Source organism: Rhinoraja longicauda, chromosome 43 (genome assembly GCF_053455715.1).
Source record: "Rhinoraja longicauda isolate Sanriku21f chromosome 43, sRhiLon1.1, whole genome shotgun sequence".
In the NCBI taxonomy this organism is placed as follows: Eukaryota; Metazoa; Chordata; class Chondrichthyes; order Rajiformes; family Arhynchobatidae; genus Rhinoraja; species Rhinoraja longicauda.
Window position 1 is genome coordinate 2721368 of NC_135995.1, and position 20256 is coordinate 2741623.

Sequence of the window (20256 nt, forward strand, 5' to 3'; positions counted from 1 at the left end):
GTCTCGCCAATGTAAAGGAGATCACATTGGGAACACCCAATGTTGTAGATAATGCTAGAGAGGTACAACTGATCTAGAAGGACTGCTGGGGTCCCGGGATGGATGTGAGAAAGGAACTATAGGGATAGTTGTTACATCTCCTGAGATGCAGGGGAAAGTACCTGGGGAGGGCATGATTTGCGTGGGAAGGGAAGAGTGAACCAAGGTGTTGCAGAGAGAGATACATTCATCTCTGTGGAAGGCGGAAAGGGGTGGAGAAGGGACATGTGACTGGTGGTGGGATCATGTTGGATGTGGCTGTTTGTCAGAGAATGATGTGTTGAATGTGGAGGTTGGTGATGGTGAACAGTAAGGACAAGGGGAATATCCTTGTTTAGTTTGGGGGAGGGGGAGGGGGAGCGACAGCAGAATTATGCAACACAGGAGACATGTATGAGGGATCTTATGATAGCAGGTGGAAACCATGTTTACTAAAGAAAGAGGATATTTTGAATGTCCTAGAATGGAAAGCCTCATCTTGAGAGCAGTTGCGGCAGAGACAGAGAAATTGAGAGTCAGGGATAGCATCTTTGTAAGATGCAGGATGGAGGTGGTGTCATCCATTTAACAGTAGGAGTTGGTGGTTTTGTCGTTGATGTCAGCACCCCCTGTCTGTTCCCTGCGGTGGAGACAGAGATCAAGAAAGGGAAGAGGACTGTCAGAGATAGTCCAAGTGAATTTGAGGTGAGGGTGGAACATAGTGGCAAAGTTAATAAAATCAACGAGTTCCACATGGTTATAGGAGGCAGCCTCGATGAAGTCATCAATATAGCGGAGAAAGAATTGGGAGATGGTGTTAGTGTATGTTGGGAACAAGGAATGTTCAAAGCCCGTGGTACAGATGAGGCAATGTGGGCTTAGGGATTGAAAGTTTTTGAAGAATCAAGGGGCCTGTGAGGTATCCCCGATGTAGGGCAGAAGAGACTGGACAAGATGCAATTTTTCCTGATACCTCATTCATCACATCCATCCAGAGATCCGAAAGGTCCTTTCAGGTTACACCTGTCCCTTTTCCTCGTCCTTCACATCCAACCAGGGACCCGCTCGATTCTTCCAGGTGAGGCATGCACCTCCCGTAACCATATCTACTACATCCAATGTTCGCAATGTGGCCTCATTTACATTGGTGAGGCCACTGATTCAGCTCACAGTTACATTCAGCCCACCATGGTCTGTGGGATCTCCCAGTTGCTAACCATTTTCACTACCATTTCTACTGTGACCAATCTGTCCAGGGCCTCCTTCAATGCCAGAGTGAGGTCACATGCAAACTGGAGAAAGAACACCACATATTCTGCTTAGGTAGCTTACAACCTAACAGTATGAACATTGATTGTGGGAAGGAGGGTCTAAAGAAGGGTCTCGATCCGAAATGTCATCTATTCCTTTTTTTCCAGAGATGCCTGACCCTCTGAGCTTCTCCAGCATTTTGTGTCTATCTTCAGTGTGAACATTGTATACTCCAATTTCAGATATTAAATTTTAGGTATAATAAACAACCTTCACCTCCCCCCACCTCACTTTCCTGGGTCCCACTGCGACTTGCACCCATTTTTCCCTTTCCCTCTCTCACCCTCTCCTTCCACTCATACTCCTTCCTCTGGCTTCACAATCCTCACTTCTTCTATCCTTATTTCACACTCCAACAATTTGTGTCCTTTTTTTTGTAAACCAGTACCTGCAGTTTCTTGCATCTCTATAGAATCCAGACGCCTGACATATTTTTAAACATTACCTCAACAAATCAAGCCACGTTCCGCAAAGTGCGCATGTATACTTCCAGATCACTCCATTCTTGTATCTCTTTTACAATAATACCCTCAAATTAATTTTGTTTCTGCTCCTTCCCATAAGAATATGACTTCATCCACCATTTCACAAAGAGCAAATCTTGCTAACAATCTCTTGAAGCAAGGTCGTTCCAGTTTCTGCATTTTCCTGTTCTCACATCCGATCTAATGTTCTCTGCAGCAGTCCATTAGTGCTCATAATGTTCAGGATCCAATCATGCATAATGGAATCTGGCGGATCCACAAGCCCCCCAATGCATCATGTTGTTCCTTCTCTCCTTAGTCGCAGTGTCAGAAGTGTGGAGAATCAGCATTCCACCAGAGGTGACAGCGCAGAATGGTTTGTGTGCCCGGATTCCATGCAACTACAATTACCCGTCGCATCTGATCAATAAACCACGGACTGGAATTTGGAATTATGATAAGAACAAGAATCCTCAGTCTATAGCCTTCCACTCCGGGGATTTTAGTCAAGCATCGCCAAGATTTCACCATCGTACCTGGCTGTCTGGAGGCCTGAGAGATGGCAACTGTTCATTGGTTATAGACAACATTATGCAGGAAGATGAAGGTTCTTATCATTTCAGAATTGAATTCAATGACAAAGATAGTTACAGCTTCCATTCTGTAACACGGCTCAGTGTTTCTGGTAAGTGGTCTGTATAATCAGTTAACAACTGATGTTCAGGCAGTAAGATGTAACACAAACTATGTTGTTGCCCAATGAACACAAACTATTGCTTTAGCATAACCGTGTTTCATTGTTAAAGTCTGGCATCGCCCTCTATCCCAATCTCATCACAATGTTGACACTACTTCCATATTCATCAGTAAAACATCAGCATGACATCCAGCTCTGTTACTGGCTAAATGTTGCTAATCACATGTTGTTCGGGTAATTTTAAGAGCAAAGAGGATTCCAATTTGCAAATCACTTTCCATAAGCTTAGGATGTTACAATATGCTTTATAACCAATCAAAATGTACAGAGTGATCTTGGGGTCTAAGATCATAGCTTCCTGAAAGTGGCAACGCAGTAAATAGTGTGGTAAAGAAGACAAAACTATGTTTGCTTTCATCAGCCAGGGCATTGAGTATGAGAGACAGGATGTCAAGATGCAGCTTTATTGGACTTTGGTTAGGCTACATTTGGAACATTACGTGCAGTTCTAGTCATCCCATTATGGGAAGGATGTGGTGGCTTTGGAATAGGTGCAGCGGTGGTTCACCAGACTTTTACACTGGATTAGGAGGTATTAGCTACAAAATGCTGGATTAACTCAGCGGGCCAGACAGCATCTCTGGAGAGAAAGAATGGGTGACGTTTCGGATCCAAAATTTGGCCAGACATGGATAGCCTCAGGGGCAACATTTTTTAAATTCAGAGGATCGAGGAAAGAGCTGCCAGAGGAAGCTATAGAAATGAATACAATTACAACTTTTAAAAGGCATTTGGACAGATATACAGATGGGAAGGGTTTGATGGGAGATGAAGACCATTTGAAGACAAATAATACGAGCCCAGAATACCAACATGGTTGACTTGGACATGATGAGCTGAAGGGCCTGTTTCCGAGTTGTACAGCTCTATGACTCTACGCAGCCTGATTGATCCATTCACCACTCCACACCCTCCGCCTCCCCTATATGGAGTAGTGAAGGGTGCTGAGAGCGCAGAAGGATGCCGAGGATGATTTCTGCTGCACATATGTTAAGTAAAATTGGGCAAATTGACTGAAGGAATAACTCAAAGCTGTGATCTATTTCACTTCTTGGAGCAAGAAGAGAGAACTACTTCTGTTTAAAGAGTTGGGGTCTTCAAAATGAGCTCTGTGCAGTGTTCCTGGTCCACACAAGGCTGGTTGATTGGTTCCACAACTACCACCTCTAGCTTAAGGTCCACAAGACCAAGAAACTGATTGTTGAATTCAGAAAGGGGAAGTCCGGAAACCATTCGCCAGATTTTATTGGTGAGTCGATGGGGAGAGAGTTAACAGCTTCAAACTCCTGGGTGTGAATATCTTGGATGACCTGCTCTGGGCACAGCACATAGATTAAAATCATGGAGAAGACATATCGGCACCTCTACTTTCTGAGAAGTTTAACGAGATTCAGTATGTCTCTGAACACTTTTAACAATCATCCACAGATACATTGTAGAAAGTATCCAGACTGGTTGCATTATGGCCTGGTATGGCAACTCCAATGTGCCACTTTCCATTTCTATCATCAACACATCTTCAGATTCTTTTCTCTCTCTCTCATCAGTGTTCGGCTGGTTCCTCCCCATTTTTTCACAGCACCTTATAATGGTAATGAGGTCTGCGTTCCTTCGACAGGAGAGAGGATTTTTTCATGAATTCCCCACTGGATTTATCAGGACCATCACAGATTAACAACAAGCAAACAGCCAGCTCTGCTGTTCGTTCACAGGGCAATATTTAACTAACTAAACTGATCCATTTCTCCCTTTATTAGATTTCACTGATAAACCCTCGATATTCTCTGCTGAAATGGTGGAAGGAAAGCCTGTAACTGTAATCTGCACCTTCAACACCACGTGTAATGGAACGGCACCCACCTTATCCTGGGTCACCCCCGCTGATAAACCATCTTCAGTCTCACACAGCATAACTCAGTGGGGTGACACGCTGACATATTCTTCTGTTCTGATCCTGACCCCAGCGCTCAAACATCACGGCCAAAAATTAATCTGCGGTGTCAGGTACCCAACAGTTTCATCGGAGCAGACCCTCACACTGACTGTGCAATGTAAGTATGGGGATTATATATTGTTCACGAACACCAATGTTCCACCCACAACAGCACGGTACAACTGACAGAAAGATCTGATCAGGACACTGGGGACATTCCTCTCTCCTGCAAATGAGACACTCCCACTGCACCACCCCTCCTTCTGAGCAGGGCTCCTTCAATATTGCCCCTCTCTATACTTGATACTCCCTCAGTACTGCTCTCCATATACTGCAGCATGCTTCCTCAGTACTGACCATCCCACCACGCGGCACTTCCTCGGTCCTGACACTCCCTCAGTGTTGCACACCCACAGTACTGTCACTCCCACAGTGTGGAGCTCCCTCGGTACTGACTCTCCCACAGTGCAGCGTTCTGTACTGCTATTTTCCCAGCGTAGCACCCTTTTAGCAAGGCTCCTCCCTGTGCTCCCTCAGCTCTGCCATTCTAACAGTATGGAGCTCCCTCGGTACTTCCCTGGGTTGTTTTTAAATGTGCTATACAAATAAAATTGACTTGACTTGACTTGACTTCCCTGGCACAGTATAGTGCTTTCTCAGCATTTCCCCTCCCAGTGTTGCATTATGTCCTTCCTACCTTATAGCAATTCCCTCAGTAGCCCGAGGTGTGACAGAAAGGATATCAGACCCTTTTCTCCCAGAGATCGCTGATGTTGCCTCACAACTGGTGTACAATGACTGATCTGTATTTGTCTTTAGATTCCCCACAGAATCTCACTATCACATTCCCCAGCAACGTGAACAATTCCTCAATCAGTGTAAAGAACGGGAACTCTACAGCGATCCTCTGCTCCGTCCAGAGTTTCCCAGCATCCAACCTGACGTGGAGACATCTCGGTGTCACCCTGAACAGAACAAGATCCAGCAACGAGCTGTGGTTAGAGTTATCTCAGGTGACACCGCGGCTCGCTGGGGCCTATCAGTGTGTGGCTGAGAATGAACATGGGACAGCGGAGAGAGCCGTGACCCTCACCGTGGAACGTGAGTGGACACACACTGACAAATCCCTCTAAATAGAAACACAGAGGAAGCCCTCAAAATTACCCAGTGCTTTTGGCCTAAGCTGTTCATTATAGCCACTGACAGCAGCTGTAGGAGCTATTTTGTGTTTATTAGTTATTTTTGCATATTATTATTATTACCCTGTATCCTGCTGTAGTTTGGACACTATTGATTTAATGCGATGCTTACGTATGGGCTGGGTGGAGCTAGAGTTACGGGGGTTGGTACGTGCTGCCAGTGTGAGCCGAGAAGGTGCAGACAGAGGTTCAGCCAAAGGTTCCGCCAAAAGATTCATTAGCCAAGATGTAATCAGTTATAGATCTTATTGACAAGAAGATTAATACAGATGTCCACCAAAGTTATATCTGGCAGTTCGTATCGATCACATAGACTGTGGTAAGATATGGAATTTTACCTAGCAAATCAATAACCAGTCGATGACAAGAGATAATAATAATAATGCATTACATTTATATAGCACTTTTCTAAACACTCAAAGACGCTTTACAAGGTTTACTAAAACATAAAAGAAAATAAATAGATAAATAAGTAAACGAACAGAAAAGGAAAAAGAAGGTGAGGTGACGGTCAGTGATTGAAGGCAGTGCTGAACAGGTGAGACTTCAGTGATGTTTTGAATGTGGTGAGTGAGGAGGAGTCTCTGACGGTTTGGGGTAGTGAGTTCCAGAGTGTGGGAGCAGCGATGGAGAAAGCTCTGTCCCCCCAGGATCTGAGTTTGGTCCGGATGGGGGGGGACAGGAGGTTAACAGCAGCAGAGCGGAGGTTACGGGTTGGAGTGTGTCTGTGGAGGAGGTCAGTCAGGTAGGATGGGGCCAGGTTATGGAGGGCTTTGTAGGTCATGAGGAGGATTTTGTACTGGATTCTCTGGGGGATGGGGAGCCAGTGGAGCTTGTAAAGGACGGGGGTGATAAGAGATAAGCCAATATTTTTCTTGCGACTTCAAATAAAACGTCTAACTGACTCATATGTCGAGAAGGTCTCTGTTATTGATTAGATCGAGTCATTTAAGCTTATCGTTTCACCCGATCTATGCAAGTGGCAGCTTGGGAGCTAACTGATAGACGAGAAGCTGGCCGCTACAGCAGCTGTTAGAGAGGCCATTCTGAATTTACTCCTGGGGTTAGGACTGCCAATGCTTGGCTTATAGCAATACCCGCGTCTGTGAATGAAAAGGGATAAAGGGAAACATTCAGGACAGTGCGATGCATGACATCACGAGAACACACACACTCACACACACAATATATTGAGTATTATTGGGTATAGACGTTGGTATGTCATGTTACAGCTGTACAAGGCATAGATGTGGGCACACATGTAGTATTGCATTTATTTTGGCCAGTCTGCTATAGAAACAATGCCATTAAGCTAATAAAATGCTTTTACGAGGTTTTATGAGGATGTTGCCAGGATTCAGGTGCCTGCGCTATTGGGAGAGGAAGGCATGTTAAGGATTTATTCCTTGGAGCGCAGGAGGCTAAGGGGTGATTTTATGGGGCTGCATAAAATCATGAGGGGAACAGATTGGGTAAATATTCAGTGCTTTTTCCCCCAGGGTAACAGAATCAAGGACGAGGGGGCCTGGGTTTACGATGATAGGAGAAAGATTTTATTGGAACCCGAGGGGCAATGTTTTCCACAAAGAGGGTGGTAGGTATATGGACTGCGCTGCCAGGGGAAGTACTGTAGTTGAGGCATATACAAAAGCAATTTTTAATAGACATTTGGGCAGGTACATGGTTAAGAAATGTTTAAGGCAAATGGGACAAGCTTAGATGGGACATCTTGGTTAACATGAATGAAATGGGCAAAGGGCCTGTATCAACGCTGTATTGCTCTCTTCAGAACTCTTAAGTTCATTTAAAGTAATGAACATTACAACCTATATCACTTAAAATACAACAAACAATGTAACAGAACATAGTACAAGAGACTGGGTGACATAGTATTAAAAGTGTGAAAGGTCCTGTCCAAAAATGTAATCTGACCATTCCCATCACAGATCCTGCCTGATCTGCTGAGTTCTTCCAGCAGTTTCCTTTTTATTCAGTATTCAAGTGCCTGTAGTCCCTTGTGTCTCCATCAAAAATTATTTTGCTCTCTGGTATTTTTCTCTTTATACCACCTGTTGTACTTGTGTATGGTTTGATTGTACTCAAGCACAGTATAATTTAACTGGAATCCACACAAACCTTTTTGCTGTATACATGATACACGTGATAAAAATAAACCAATTCCAATATAAACTCACCCTGGTGTTGCTCTCCTGGTGTACATGTTGATCAGACCTGTATGTCGTTCTTCTGCAAAACAACACAGCTTCCCCTTCAGATTCCCCTGCTCAATACAAAAGCATAACGTCTGTGACAATCAATTGACACAAAGCCCACTCTCAGGGCTCTCCCTTCCGCGTTCAGCTGGAAACTCCCCGTTCTCAACCCAATCCTCCTATGTCATCAATTTTCACTGAAGTGTTGTGGAAGTGGGGAAGAGCACTGAGCTCAGTGGTACCTGGAAAAGTTGTCCCACCTCCACGAGCAATGCAGACAATTAGACGCTATGAGTCTAATTGTCTGCATTGTCTCCTTTGTGGAGAAAACAGATAATGTTAGACATGTTCTGAGGTTTGTTTGTTTAAGGAACAAACTTTTCAGTTTATTTTAATCACATCCTGCTCTTTTTACTCAGAAATTCTGTCAAGAAACGTATTAGATAGGTAGGTGGAATCCTGAAGAGATTTTGTACTCTACCCATCTTATACAGTTATCAAGTTTTAATTATCTGCATGTAATTAGCCCCCAATCTGATTCTGAACTGAACGGTCATCGAGTGTGAAGCTGGTATGACGTTACAATCTTCCAACCTACCCCATTATGGCCTTGGAATTTTTCCTCTGGAACTGCAATGCAATAACACTGTTACGCTGTATTCTAAACGTTGGTACTTTTCTTTTTTCGCCAACTGTTGGATTTATGTATGGCTTGATGTACTCATGTACAATGTACTCAGTACGATTTGCTTGGATAGCACACAAACAAAACATTGATCAGGGGTTGCTCAAGGCTGAGCAGAAGAGAGGTGGGTCTTTTTGACAGTGAGTTAATGGAGTTGTGAACACCGTCACTAATAACTATCTCTTTGGCCTCAGTTTCTGCAACAGAGGAGCAGAGGTTACCAGTCATCCCATTGGCTTCTGCAGCTGTGGTTGCGTTCCTGATCATCCTATCGGCTGTGATTTGCCTCATTCTCAAATCGCGACCTAGAACAGACAGGTGGGTGGTTGAGCATGGTCTCTCTCCCTGAGATCTCTCTCCCTGGGATCTCTCCCACTCCCTCTCCCTCTCCCTCCCAATTCGAGCCATTCAGTACCTTCAAGTTTATTGTCATGCACACAAGTAAGGATCATAAACAAACACATAAAAACAAATTATACATATAACATTTGAAAAGAAAAAAGACGATGAAAAAAAAACAACCCTTAGTGCAAGGACATAATTGGAATTGAAAAAAAGTCCATGGTCGTGCAATAGGTGGGCTGTAGTGGTCTGTTGTTGAGGTAGTATGAGTGTTGTGCAAGTCAGTTCAAGAACCTGATGGTTGGAAGAAAGTAGCTGTTCCCGAACCTGGTGGTACGGGACTTCAGGCTTCTGTACCTCCTGCCCAATGCCAGCAGCGAGAAGAGGGCATTGCCTGGAAGGTGGGGATTCGTTAACAATAGATTTGGCCTTCATGAGGCAGCGCTCATGTAGATGTTTTTGATGGAGGGGAGGAGGATGGGCTGTGCCTAAGATGTTCAGTTCACTAGCCTGGGAGCCGAACAGTATTCTCCATCCTCTCCACCTGCTTCTTTGGTGAACACCCCCCACTCCCCCTTAGGGCCAACACTTAGTCCAAACCTTTTTGCACTTGTAAAGGGTAGCAGCCAAAGTTCTGCGCTACTGACTTACAGATACAAGATCATGTCTCACCACCGTGGTTGAGGAATTAAATTCAAATATGGCATCAGACTGGAATTGGGGCAGACTCTACACTCAGTAACAGTGAAATCAGAATATCATGAATCCCATCTAGATCCCCAAACCTCTCCATGGAAGAGAATTTTCAGTCCATACCCATGAATGCTTAATTGTCATATGGACCGGCAATGAAATAATGAAAGTTTTATCCGCTGCAGCTTTACAGGCCCATTAACTACACACAATAACACACAAATACATGTACAATTATCAATACTTTCCCCTCAGACAAGGAACACTTCTGTAACTGTGTTTTAACAAAGCCTTCATCTCTGTTCTTAGACCTCCAGTGGATGCATTGGGACCGATGACAGAGGATAAACAGAGGATGGTGAGGATAAAAGAGAGATAGATGCAGGAGGAACATTATAAAATGTTCCACACACGCTCTGAAACAGCCCAGGTAACAGCAGTGGTGCCTGTGTCACAATTATTCCTTCCTCATTGGACAAACAGGCCACTGAGACACGAGCAATGTGGACACTGGTACAACATCGCTCCACTCTTCCCAACACAGCTCCAGTGACCGCACTAAACAGTCAAACCCAAACAGCTTGGGATCTACAGCCCCTCCAGCAGTTTGACACTCCCTCAGCAATGCCTACCACAGCGACAATCCCTCGGTACTGCCCTGCGAGTGTCTGCCTTTGTTTCTGTGTTAAAGGCACGGCAGGTGGTTCTTAAACCCAGAACCTCCTCTCAGAGAGGTGGGATTGCACTCCCATGTGATCCCACCTGTCACCTTCAGACTGAAATCATAAAATCAAACCAACTATTGATCGATAATCGACAATATTTATTGTGGGTGTATTCTCCCAGGACCTGTATATAGCATGTCCCAGTGCTGCTAATTGTCACTCTGTCTTTTTCCATTCCTGTCACAGGATAAAGCTCAGAAGCATCCCCAAACTGCATTGAACATGAATCAACTTCATGAAGATATTTATGAAAACTGCCAAATAGAAGATTCCATATACGAGAATGTATAATTGGATAAGGAATAGGAAACGTGTGTTCTGTGAATGGAACAAGAAAGGACTGCCTAGAATTCCAACATCTTCTGAGAAACCGCAGGAATTAACACCGCAAATTAATCCTTGGGAAATTCATACACTCATCTCCTTTTCCTAAGTCTCATATTTCCCTTTGCCTCTCTCCCTGGCCTCTTCCACCCATATCCCTCCTTCTGGCCTCGCATCTCCTCTTCTCCTTATTTGACACGCTTCAGTCTCTTTTTCACCATTAGCCTTTGTGATTTACTTCACACCCGTCAGCCAATCCCCCCCCCCCCTGAATGTCCACCTATTCTTTGTCCCACCCGCACATTTCTATTCCTGTCGACTCCATCAGCCTGAAGAAGTGTCCTGAAGAACATTGTCTGTCCGTTCCCTCCAGAGATGCTGCTTCACCCACTGAGCTCCGTCAACACTTTTTTTCAGCTTCAGTTTCTAGCAACTTCAGTCTCTTGTGTCTCCATTACAAAATCAAACTCCATCTTGAGTTATCCTGAAATGTGACTCCTGGCTCTGGTCTACCCACCATCAGGAACAATCTTCCTGCATCTGGTCTGCTCAATGTCTTTGGAATTTTATAGTTGCAATTAGGTTCTCTCTCACTCCTCTGAAGTCTTGTGAATATTCCCCCTCCCCCTCCCACCCCCTCTCTCTCTCTAACTATCTAACTGTTTACATCAGCCCTCATACTCCTGCCCTTCAAGGAATAGAGTCCCCGCCTGACCAACCTCTCCCTATAGCTCAGACCCTCAAGTCCTGGCAACATCCTTGTAAATCATCTCTGTACCCTCTCCAACCTAACAATATCTTTCCGATAACATGGTGCCCAGAAATGAACACAATACTAAAATGCGGCCTCGCCTACACCTTATACAATATACACCTGCAATATGACCTCCCAACTTCTATACTCAATACGCTGACTGATTAAGGCCAATATGCCAAAAGCCCTTTTGACCACTCTATCTACCTGCACCCCCACCTTCATGGAACCATGCACCTGCACTCCTCGACTCCTCTGCTCGACAACACTCCCCAGAGCCCTACCGTTCACTATATAGGCACTGCCCATATTAGACCTCCCAAAATGCTACACCTCACATTTCTCTGTATTAAATTCCATCAACCATTCCTCAGCCCACCGAGCCAATCGATCAAGATCCTGTCAAGACTTGGGATTTTTTCTCTGTCACTATAATGTAGGGACATACGGATTAGCGGGGGGGTCTCGAACCCTCGGTTGGGCTAACGGGTCACGTGGTGCGGGAGCGCGAGATATAGTTGTGTCTGGCGCCAAACTGGAGAGATTAGATTAGATTATGCTAGCAGTTAAGTAGTGTGTGTCCAAAGTAAGTGCGTTGCGCCTTGTTACGGTTTTTACTAAGAATAAAGTCTTTTGATAATAACGCTCGTTTTTGGACTCACTACATTGGTGACCCCGAACGTAAGATCTGAAGCGAACACGCAGAATGTCACAGGTGGGAGCGAGCGCGGGCGAGGTTCACCTACCGCCGTTCTGGGCCCATCAGCCGCACCTGTGGTTTGTGCAGGCGGAATCACAGTTCCATATCAAGAAGGTGGAGAGCGACCAGAAGTTCCACCACCTGGTGAGCTGTCTGCAGGCGGAGGTGGCTGCGCGGGTCAGTCAATATCTGACCAGTCCACCCCAAACGGAGCAGTACGTGGGGCTCAAGAGGCTCCTACTGAGGACTTTCGGCTGGAGCCAGAACCAGCGGGCTCTGAAGCTACTCCATTTACCAGAGCTGGAGCAGCGGCTGCCGTCGGAGTTGATGACTGAGATGCTGACCTTGGTGGGCGACCATCAGCCGTGTATGCTTTTTGAAGCGGCATTTCGGGAGAAGCTACCCCGGGACATCAGGCTAGTGTTGGCCGACGTCTCGTTTGAAGACCCGGGAGCGTTCGCCGAGAAAGCCGACGCGATCGTCAGGGAGCGACACACCCGAGAGGAGTGACGGATCGGCCGCTGTTTCGCAGTCTGCCAGCCAAGAGGGAACTGCGGAACATGTTTATTGGTCACGGGCACAAGCAACACGGCAGAATAGGCGCGGCTGGTGTTTCTTCCATCGGCGGTGGGGCGGTGACGCCCGAAGCTGCAGAGCCCCGTGTGCGTTTCCGGGAAATGCCTGGGCTGATCGAATGTAGAGGCAGTTTCGATTGGCCGTAATTGACGCCTCCACGCGACGGACCAAGGTACCGGGATCGTTTTCCTAGTGGATACGGGAGCGGTTGTGAGTATTGTGCCCCCCTACGACTGTGAAGTTCAAGCGGGGGGGAAGGGGCCGCCCCTTATTGCGGTGAACGGTAGCCCCATCCGCACTTACGGTAAGAGGACTATGGCCCTGTCCTTTGAGTCCAGGACCTACCGTTGGGATTGCATCGTGGCGGATGTGGGCCAGGCCATTTTGGGTGCGGATTTTCTATGGGCGTTTCGTTGGTCGTAGACGTCTGCGGTAGCGGCCTGCAGCCCTCGGCCGGTGTACGGCCCCGAAGTACGGGGCTGCGGCCCCTCCAAGTGCTGCCCCACCCAGTTCAGCGATCCAGGCCATTACCACGGCCCCCGGTCAGTTCGATGCGGTCCTGGCGGATTTCCCGCAGCTCCTCGTTCAGCGGTTTGATGCACCTTCCGAAAAGCATGGGGTGGTGCATTTCATTCCGACCGAGGGGCCGCCGGTTTTTGCCCGAGCACGGCGCCTCCCACCCGAAAAGCTGGCCATGGCTCGAGAGGAGTTCTTGAACTTGGAGAGGCTGGGAATTGTTCGGCCTTCAAGTAGTCCGTGGGCCTCCCCCTTGCATATGGTTTCCAAAGCATCTGGGGGGTGGAGACCATGAGGGGATTTCCGACGACTTAACGCGGCAACACGGCCGGACCGCTACCCGATTCCGCACATACAGGACTTCTCGGCTTGCCTGGAGGGGGCTACAATTTTTTCAAAGATCGATTTAGTGCGGGGATACCATCAGATCCCGGTCCACCCGCCAGACATCCCAAAGACGGCTACCATTACTCCGTTCGGGTTGTTTGAGTGGTTGCGCATGCCTTTCGGCCGTAAAAACGTAGCTCAGGCATTCTAGCGTCTCATGGACCGGGTGGGTCGAGGTTTGCCGTTCGTGTTTATTTACCTCGATGACATTTTGATTGCCAGCCGTTTGGCCCAGGAGCACTTAGTCCACCTCCGCACTATATTCCAGAGGCTGCAGGACCACGGCCTGATCCTGCACCCGGACAAATGCCAATTCGGCCTGTCAGTGGTAGATTTTTTGGGTCACCGGGTTACATCGGCCGGTGCCACCCCATTGCCAGCTAAGGTGGAGGCGGTCCGCTCTTTTCCACGCCCTACTACCATCAAGGGTTTGCAGGAATTCGTGGGCATAGTGAACTTTTATCACCGGTTCGTGCCTGCAGCAGCTCGGGTCATGCGCCCCCTTTTTCAATGCCTCGCGGGTAACCCCGCTGAGTTGGTATGGTCCGCAGCTGCAGAGACGGCTTTTGTCGCGGTCAAACAGGCCCTCGCCAACGCCACCATGCTGGTGCACCCGCGCTCCTCCGCCCCCACGGCTCTGACGGTGGACGCCTCAGACGTGGCGGTGGGTGGGGTTTTGGAGCAGCAGGTCGAAGGTCAATGGCAGCCCCTGGCATTTTTCAGCCGGCAGCTCTCGCGAGTCGAGCTCAAATATAGTGCGTTTGATAGGGAGCTCCTGGCCCTCTATTTAGCAGTCCGCCACTTCCGTTATTTTTTGGAAGGCCGTTCTTTTGTGGCCTACATGGACCACAAACCTCTGACATTCGCTTTTGCTAAGGTTTCTGATCCGTGGTCGGCTCGCCAGCAGCGGCACCTCACCCTAATTTCGGAGTTCACCACCGATGTCCGTCATATTGCGGGTAGGCTTAATGCTGTTGCTGATGCCCTGTCCCGGCCGGCCATTCCCTCCGTGGCCGTGGTAGGCGGACAGGTGGATTTCCAGGAGCTAGCGGAGGCTCAGCGCCCGGAAAAAATGGCCGGGATGTACGCCTCCACAACCTCGGGACTGCGTTTGGAGCAGGTGGCGTGTGGCCCCACAGGTACCAAGTTGTGGTGTGACGTTTCCCTTCCACGCCCTCGCCCGGTGGTGCCTGCCGCCCTGCGGCGTAAGGTTTTTGAGGCCATTCATGGCCTGGCACATCCGTCCATCAGGGCGACTTCGGCCATGGTGGCCGCCCGGTTTTGTCAGGCACGGCCTGCACAAGCAGGTGGCGGCCTGGGCACGGGCCTGTATTCCGTGCCAAACCTCCAAGGTTCATCGCCATGTCCAGCCCCCATAACAGAGATTCAAGGTTCCCCCAGTCCGTTTTTTCCACATCCACGTGGATTTGGTGGGTCCATTGCCCTATTCCAGGGGTCATACTCATCTGCTGACGGTGGTGGATCGGTTTACACGTTGGCCGGAGGCGCTCCTATTGTCGGACACCTCGGCGGCCTCCTGTGCACGGGCCCTGGCGTTGCATTCAGTGGCCCGTTTCGGCGTACCGGCTATCGCCACCACAGATCGGGGAGCCCAGTTCACCTCCTCCCTCTGGGCCGCGCTGGCACAGTTGTATGGGTCCCGTTTACAGCAGACCACCGCCTACCATCCCCAATCCAACGGGCTGGTTGAGCGCTTCCATCGGCAGCTGAAAGCGTCCCTCTGTGCCCGACTGACCGGCCACGATTGGGTTGACCAGCTGCCTTGGGTCCTCCTCGGCATTCGTACGGCCCCAAAGGCCGAGCTAGGCACATCCTCGGCCGAGCTCGTCTACGGTTCGCCCCTGCGGGTACCAGGTGACATCCTCCCTTCCGCCCCCGCTTTGCCGCCGCCCGTTACGTCGGTGTTGGGTTCCCTCCGGGCATGGGTGGGTTCTCTGGCTCCAGTCCCGACCTCCAGGCACGGAAGCACGGCAGTCCACGTCCCGTCGGACTTGCGGGACTGCGATTTCGTGTTCCTTCCGAAAGATTCCCACCGCCCCCCTCTTCGGCCGGTTTATCAGGGCCCGTTCCAGGTACTTAAGAGAGGGGCTGTTACTTTCACCTTGCAGGTGGGTAATCGCCAGGAGCTCGTTTCGGTATCCCGGCTGAAACCGGCCCATTTGGACAAGGACCTCCCTGTGTCGGTGGCCCAGCCGCCGCGCAGGGGCCGGCCTATGGCCGCCCCACTGGTCCCGCCAGCGGCGCCTTGTTTGCCACCTCTCAGTCCCCCGCCGCCTATGGTTGGGCCCGGGCCGCCGTTCCCGATCAAGCGCTGTCCGTCACCTACGCCCTCCGCTGCCGTGGCCCCTCCATCGCCTCCGGCGGCGGCGGCCTCCCCGCCTCCCGTCACATTGGCGGTATCGGTTTCTCCCCTCTGTACGCGTTCCGGGAGGGAGGTCCGGGCACCCGTGAGGTATGGTTTCGAGGGTTCTGGGGGGGGGGTCATGTAGGGACATACGGATTAGCGGGGGGGTCTCGAACCCTCGGTTGGGCTAATGGGTCACGTGGTGCGGGAGCGCGAGATATAGTTGTGTCTGGCGCCAAACTGGAGAGATTAGATTAGATTATCCTAGCAGTTAAGTAGTGTGTGTCCAAAGTAAGTGCGTTGCGCCTTGTTACGGTTTTTACTAAGAATAAAGTCTTTTGATAATAACGCTCGTTTTTGGACGCACTACAATAACACCATAAAACCATATTATATATTCCAGTACTTTTTGTTCCTGTTGTACTTGTGTATGGCTTGATTGCACTGAAGTACTGTGTGATTTGACTGGATAGCACACAAAGGTTTTCACTGCAACTTAGTACGTGTCCATCAAAACCAATATCCATAATAATAGATTTAAAAGAGCTGTGGAAATCAGCCACAGGATAGAGAGATTTAACCTCAGCTCCCACACAACTGTCAGCTCCCACACAAAGCATCAAATAATGATAGAAATATCAAATTAAATGTTGTTTTACTGGTCAGAATGAAGTGTTGTAATATTGTTTGCATTTGGTCAACAAGAAGTTCAACAATAAGGATGAGAGGGAAATTCTGTCAGTATTGATCATGTTTTGAGTACACAGGGTTCAGAGGGAATGCAGTTCAGTTTTCAGTTTTAGTTTATTGTCACCTGTACCGAGGTACTGTGAAAAGTTTTGTTGCGTGCTGCTGAAGTTCAGAGTTCATCTAACCAAGGCATGCGTGGACAGCATATCTAAAACACTGTTCTGGTCACACATCAAACCTGTTCATTACTGACCCAATTGTGTCAGTGACAGGCAGCCATTTAAAAATTCCCATTTGTGTTCAGACATCCCTTCCCTCACTCTCCATTCCCTCACCCTTTCACTTCATGTTATGCTGCTCCCACACAGCTCCAGGGACACGGGTTCAATGCACAGAACAGTCTGTGTAGAGTTTGCACATCCTTTCTGGGTCGTTTTGTTAGTAGACCAGGGAGAAAAAATAGAATGCTGGAAAGGCTTAGCATGTCAGGAAACTGGGAATGGACCAAAAAACAAATTAGTTTTAAGTTGCAGAGAGGTGGGAGAGGGAGAGGACAAAGGGAATATCAATAATAGAATTAGGGGATAAGTAGTAAAAGATTTATTAAAATATACGATCAGAGAAATTGTACCTGTCAAGAATGATAGAACTGGCTTAAACTCTTTTCTCTAGGTGCTATCATTCCTCAACCTAGTCTTTAAAATGATCAACTAGGTCAGTGTAGAAAGTACATATTTATTTGCAATTGATCTGTCACTGATAAACCAAATTGATCATTCATGAGTCAAGAGTGTTTCATTGTCATGTGGACTTGCAACAGAACAATGAAATTCTTACTTGCTGCAGCTTTACAACTCAATTACCACACTAATATAACAAATAAATCTACAATAATCAATAATATATCAAAATCAATTAATGTTCAGTTATACCAGGTGTCAGGAGCATCATAGTGCAAAACCAAAGTCCATAGTGCAACCAAAACAAAGCCCACATAACTGTTGCTGTAGTGGTTGGTGTTGTGCAGTGTTCAAGAGCCTGATCGTTGTTCAGGAGGAAGTTCATAACACAAAAATAACATGGAACCCATTCGCCGTGAAAGCAAATGCGTCGACTCTCCAGTTACCTGCTCCATTAGGTTTGTTAAATGTAATTTTCTCTATCACTAAATCACGCTGACCCTTCCTTGTTATATAACATGGACCATCACGTCATTATACCCTGCTGTAATTTGCCTGCGATGGCCACAAATCAGTGGAATTGCTGCATCAACCCTTCTCGCAGGATGGGAATGAGCAGAGCAATGTGTTGGATATGAAAGCCCAGGTTTCCCCCCATTGCCCCTCACCCTCCCCCAGTGTTCACCCATAGGGCAATGGTTCATTGTGTGTTTCCTTCGTGCCCAGAGCCCATGCGACGGTGGACGGCAGCTTAACGTTGTTGAGCCGGAACAGGAAGAGAGAAATATGACAATGTAAATGTGAGGTTTCCATGTTGACAATGGCTTTGTCTAATTCCTCATGCAATCAAATTAAGCTTTTCCTTTTCTGAAACCTGTACCAAGAGAAACAGGAGCATGCTGTCTGAAGAAGGGTCTCGACCCGAAACGTCACCCTTTCCTTCTCTCCAGAGATGCTGCCTGTCCCGCTGAGTTATTCCAGCATTTTGTATCTACCTTCGAGATGCCAACAGTGCCGTGCAGTTTGTCCCACACAAACACTTCACCCCGCATGCATAGAATTGCTGAAAATTTACAGCAACGACGAGGCCATTGGAGGAATGTGTCCAGATGTTGATTCAATGAGTTTCTGCCTCTGCAATTCCTTCAGATGGGCAATTGCAGACACCATCCCACCCTCTAAATGAAAAACATCATCTCCAACCACCCCCCCCCCCCCCCCCCCCCGCAATCATTCAAACAATTATTTTAAATCTCCTCGTTTCTGACATTTCTGCTGTGGGAATATCGCTCTTTCCAATTTAACCTCCCCATAATTCATAACCTCTCAATTCATTCTGACCCAGTCTTCCAGTTCCAAAGAGAACACCAACACCTTTCCTCACAACAAATGTTTTCTCGTTCTGGCAACATCCATACATACCTTATTCGTTCCTTAGTTATCCTCTTCATCTTAATCTACTTGTAAAATATCTCAACCCACATTCAATGTTATTACCAATATTATTTCCTTGGCTCTCTGTGCTTTCCCAACATCCCGTTAATTTCACCCTGACACTTTCTACATCCCTTCAGCCTTTCTGCAGTGTTGAATTATCAGTGCCTGACAGAAGCTTCCATCCGTATTCTCTCTCCATCCATACACCTTGACACCCAAGAAGCATCTCCTGTTTCTTTCTGGGAATATTCATGCACCAGGGGGAATTGCAAAACGTCTGAGTCCTCACAATTTCCTTTCTTCGTTCTTCAAACAGGGTGGTATCAATTTCAACTGGGCTTGAAGATTTATCCGTGTCCAGAGATTCTACCCTTTAATACTCCTGTGTTATAATCTCTTCTTCTTGCGTTTGAGGCAGCAGAAATTATGTAATGCCCTCCAGTCGCTGTCGCCAGTGCAATGTGCTGTTGTCAAGGGCCGTGAGGTCAACCCCTCCACCAGGGGGACGGAGGATAGTTGGGGACGGAGCTGTTTGCTGGTCTGCTCCACACACGAAGGCTACTGATGGACGCAACCCCCAACGATGCATGTTGGCATTGAACCATCCGACCCCTGTGCGGAGACGGTTCAGGGCGACGCACTCTTTGCGGGGCGTGTCCGTGCCGGGTGGGGCTGTGGTGTTCGGTGGGACAGAGGTCGCGATGTCTGTTCCCAGCTGGTTCTCCATGCTCCTAGTATGTTGAAACCGGAGCCACAGAGGGTCGCTGCATGACGGGCACACCACAGACCCTCCTCCCCTCGGTCCCTCACAACTCAGACCCTCCTCCCCTCGGTCCCTCACAGCTCAGTCGCTTCCTCCCTCCTCTCTCCTCCACCCCCCCCCCCCCGGCGATCGCACGCCGTCAGCCGCCCGCGCACGCGCACACGCTCTCTCCCGCGCGCGGAGCCGGGAGCGTCGCCCTCGCGCGGTGACGGTTGGAAAAGTAGCGCACGCGCACTCGAGACTCGGTGACTGCGCACCGCGGTTGACTGGAGATTGTGCGCCTGCGAACAGTGGCTTCCAACCGTCACCGCGCGCGGGGAGGAGGAGCTCGGTTGTGAGGGGAGGAGGGGCTGAGTTGTGGGGAGGAGGCGCTGAGTTGTGAGGGGAGGAGGGGCTGTTGTGATGGGGGAGGGGCTGTAGTGAGTGGGAGGGGCTAAGTTGTGAGGGGAGGAGGGTCTGAGATGTGAGGGGAGGAGGGTTGAGTTCTGAGGGAGGAGGCGCTGAGTTGTGAGTGGAGAAGGGGCTGAGTTGTGACGGGGGAGGGTTGCGTTGTGAGGGGAGGAGGGGATGAGTTGTGAGGGGGAGGGGCTGTAGTGAGTGGGAGGGGCTAAGTTGTGAGGGGAGGAGGCCCTGAGTTGTGAGCGACCGAGGAGCAGAGGGTCTGAGCGGGAGGGAGTAGGTCTGAGTTGAGAGGTTCTGAGGGAAAGGGAGTCTGAATGGAGAG

The 20256-nt window shown here is 48.5% G+C and overlaps 1 protein-coding gene across 1 annotated transcript; it reads left to right on the forward strand.

The window, feature by feature from the left end:
- Window positions 1–771: 771 nt before the first annotated feature.
- On the forward strand, window positions 772–10631 carry LOC144612145 (sialic acid-binding Ig-like lectin 13). The gene is made up of 7 exons (XM_078431706.1): window positions 772–874; window positions 2113–2478; window positions 4308–4601; window positions 5303–5584; window positions 8775–8898; window positions 9925–9973; window positions 10527–10631. Exons 1-7 carry the CDS (start codon window positions 772–774, stop codon window positions 10629–10631), a joined length of 1323 nt encoding a protein of 440 aa, XP_078287832.1.
- The last annotated feature ends 9625 nt before the right edge of the window (window positions 10632–20256 follow it).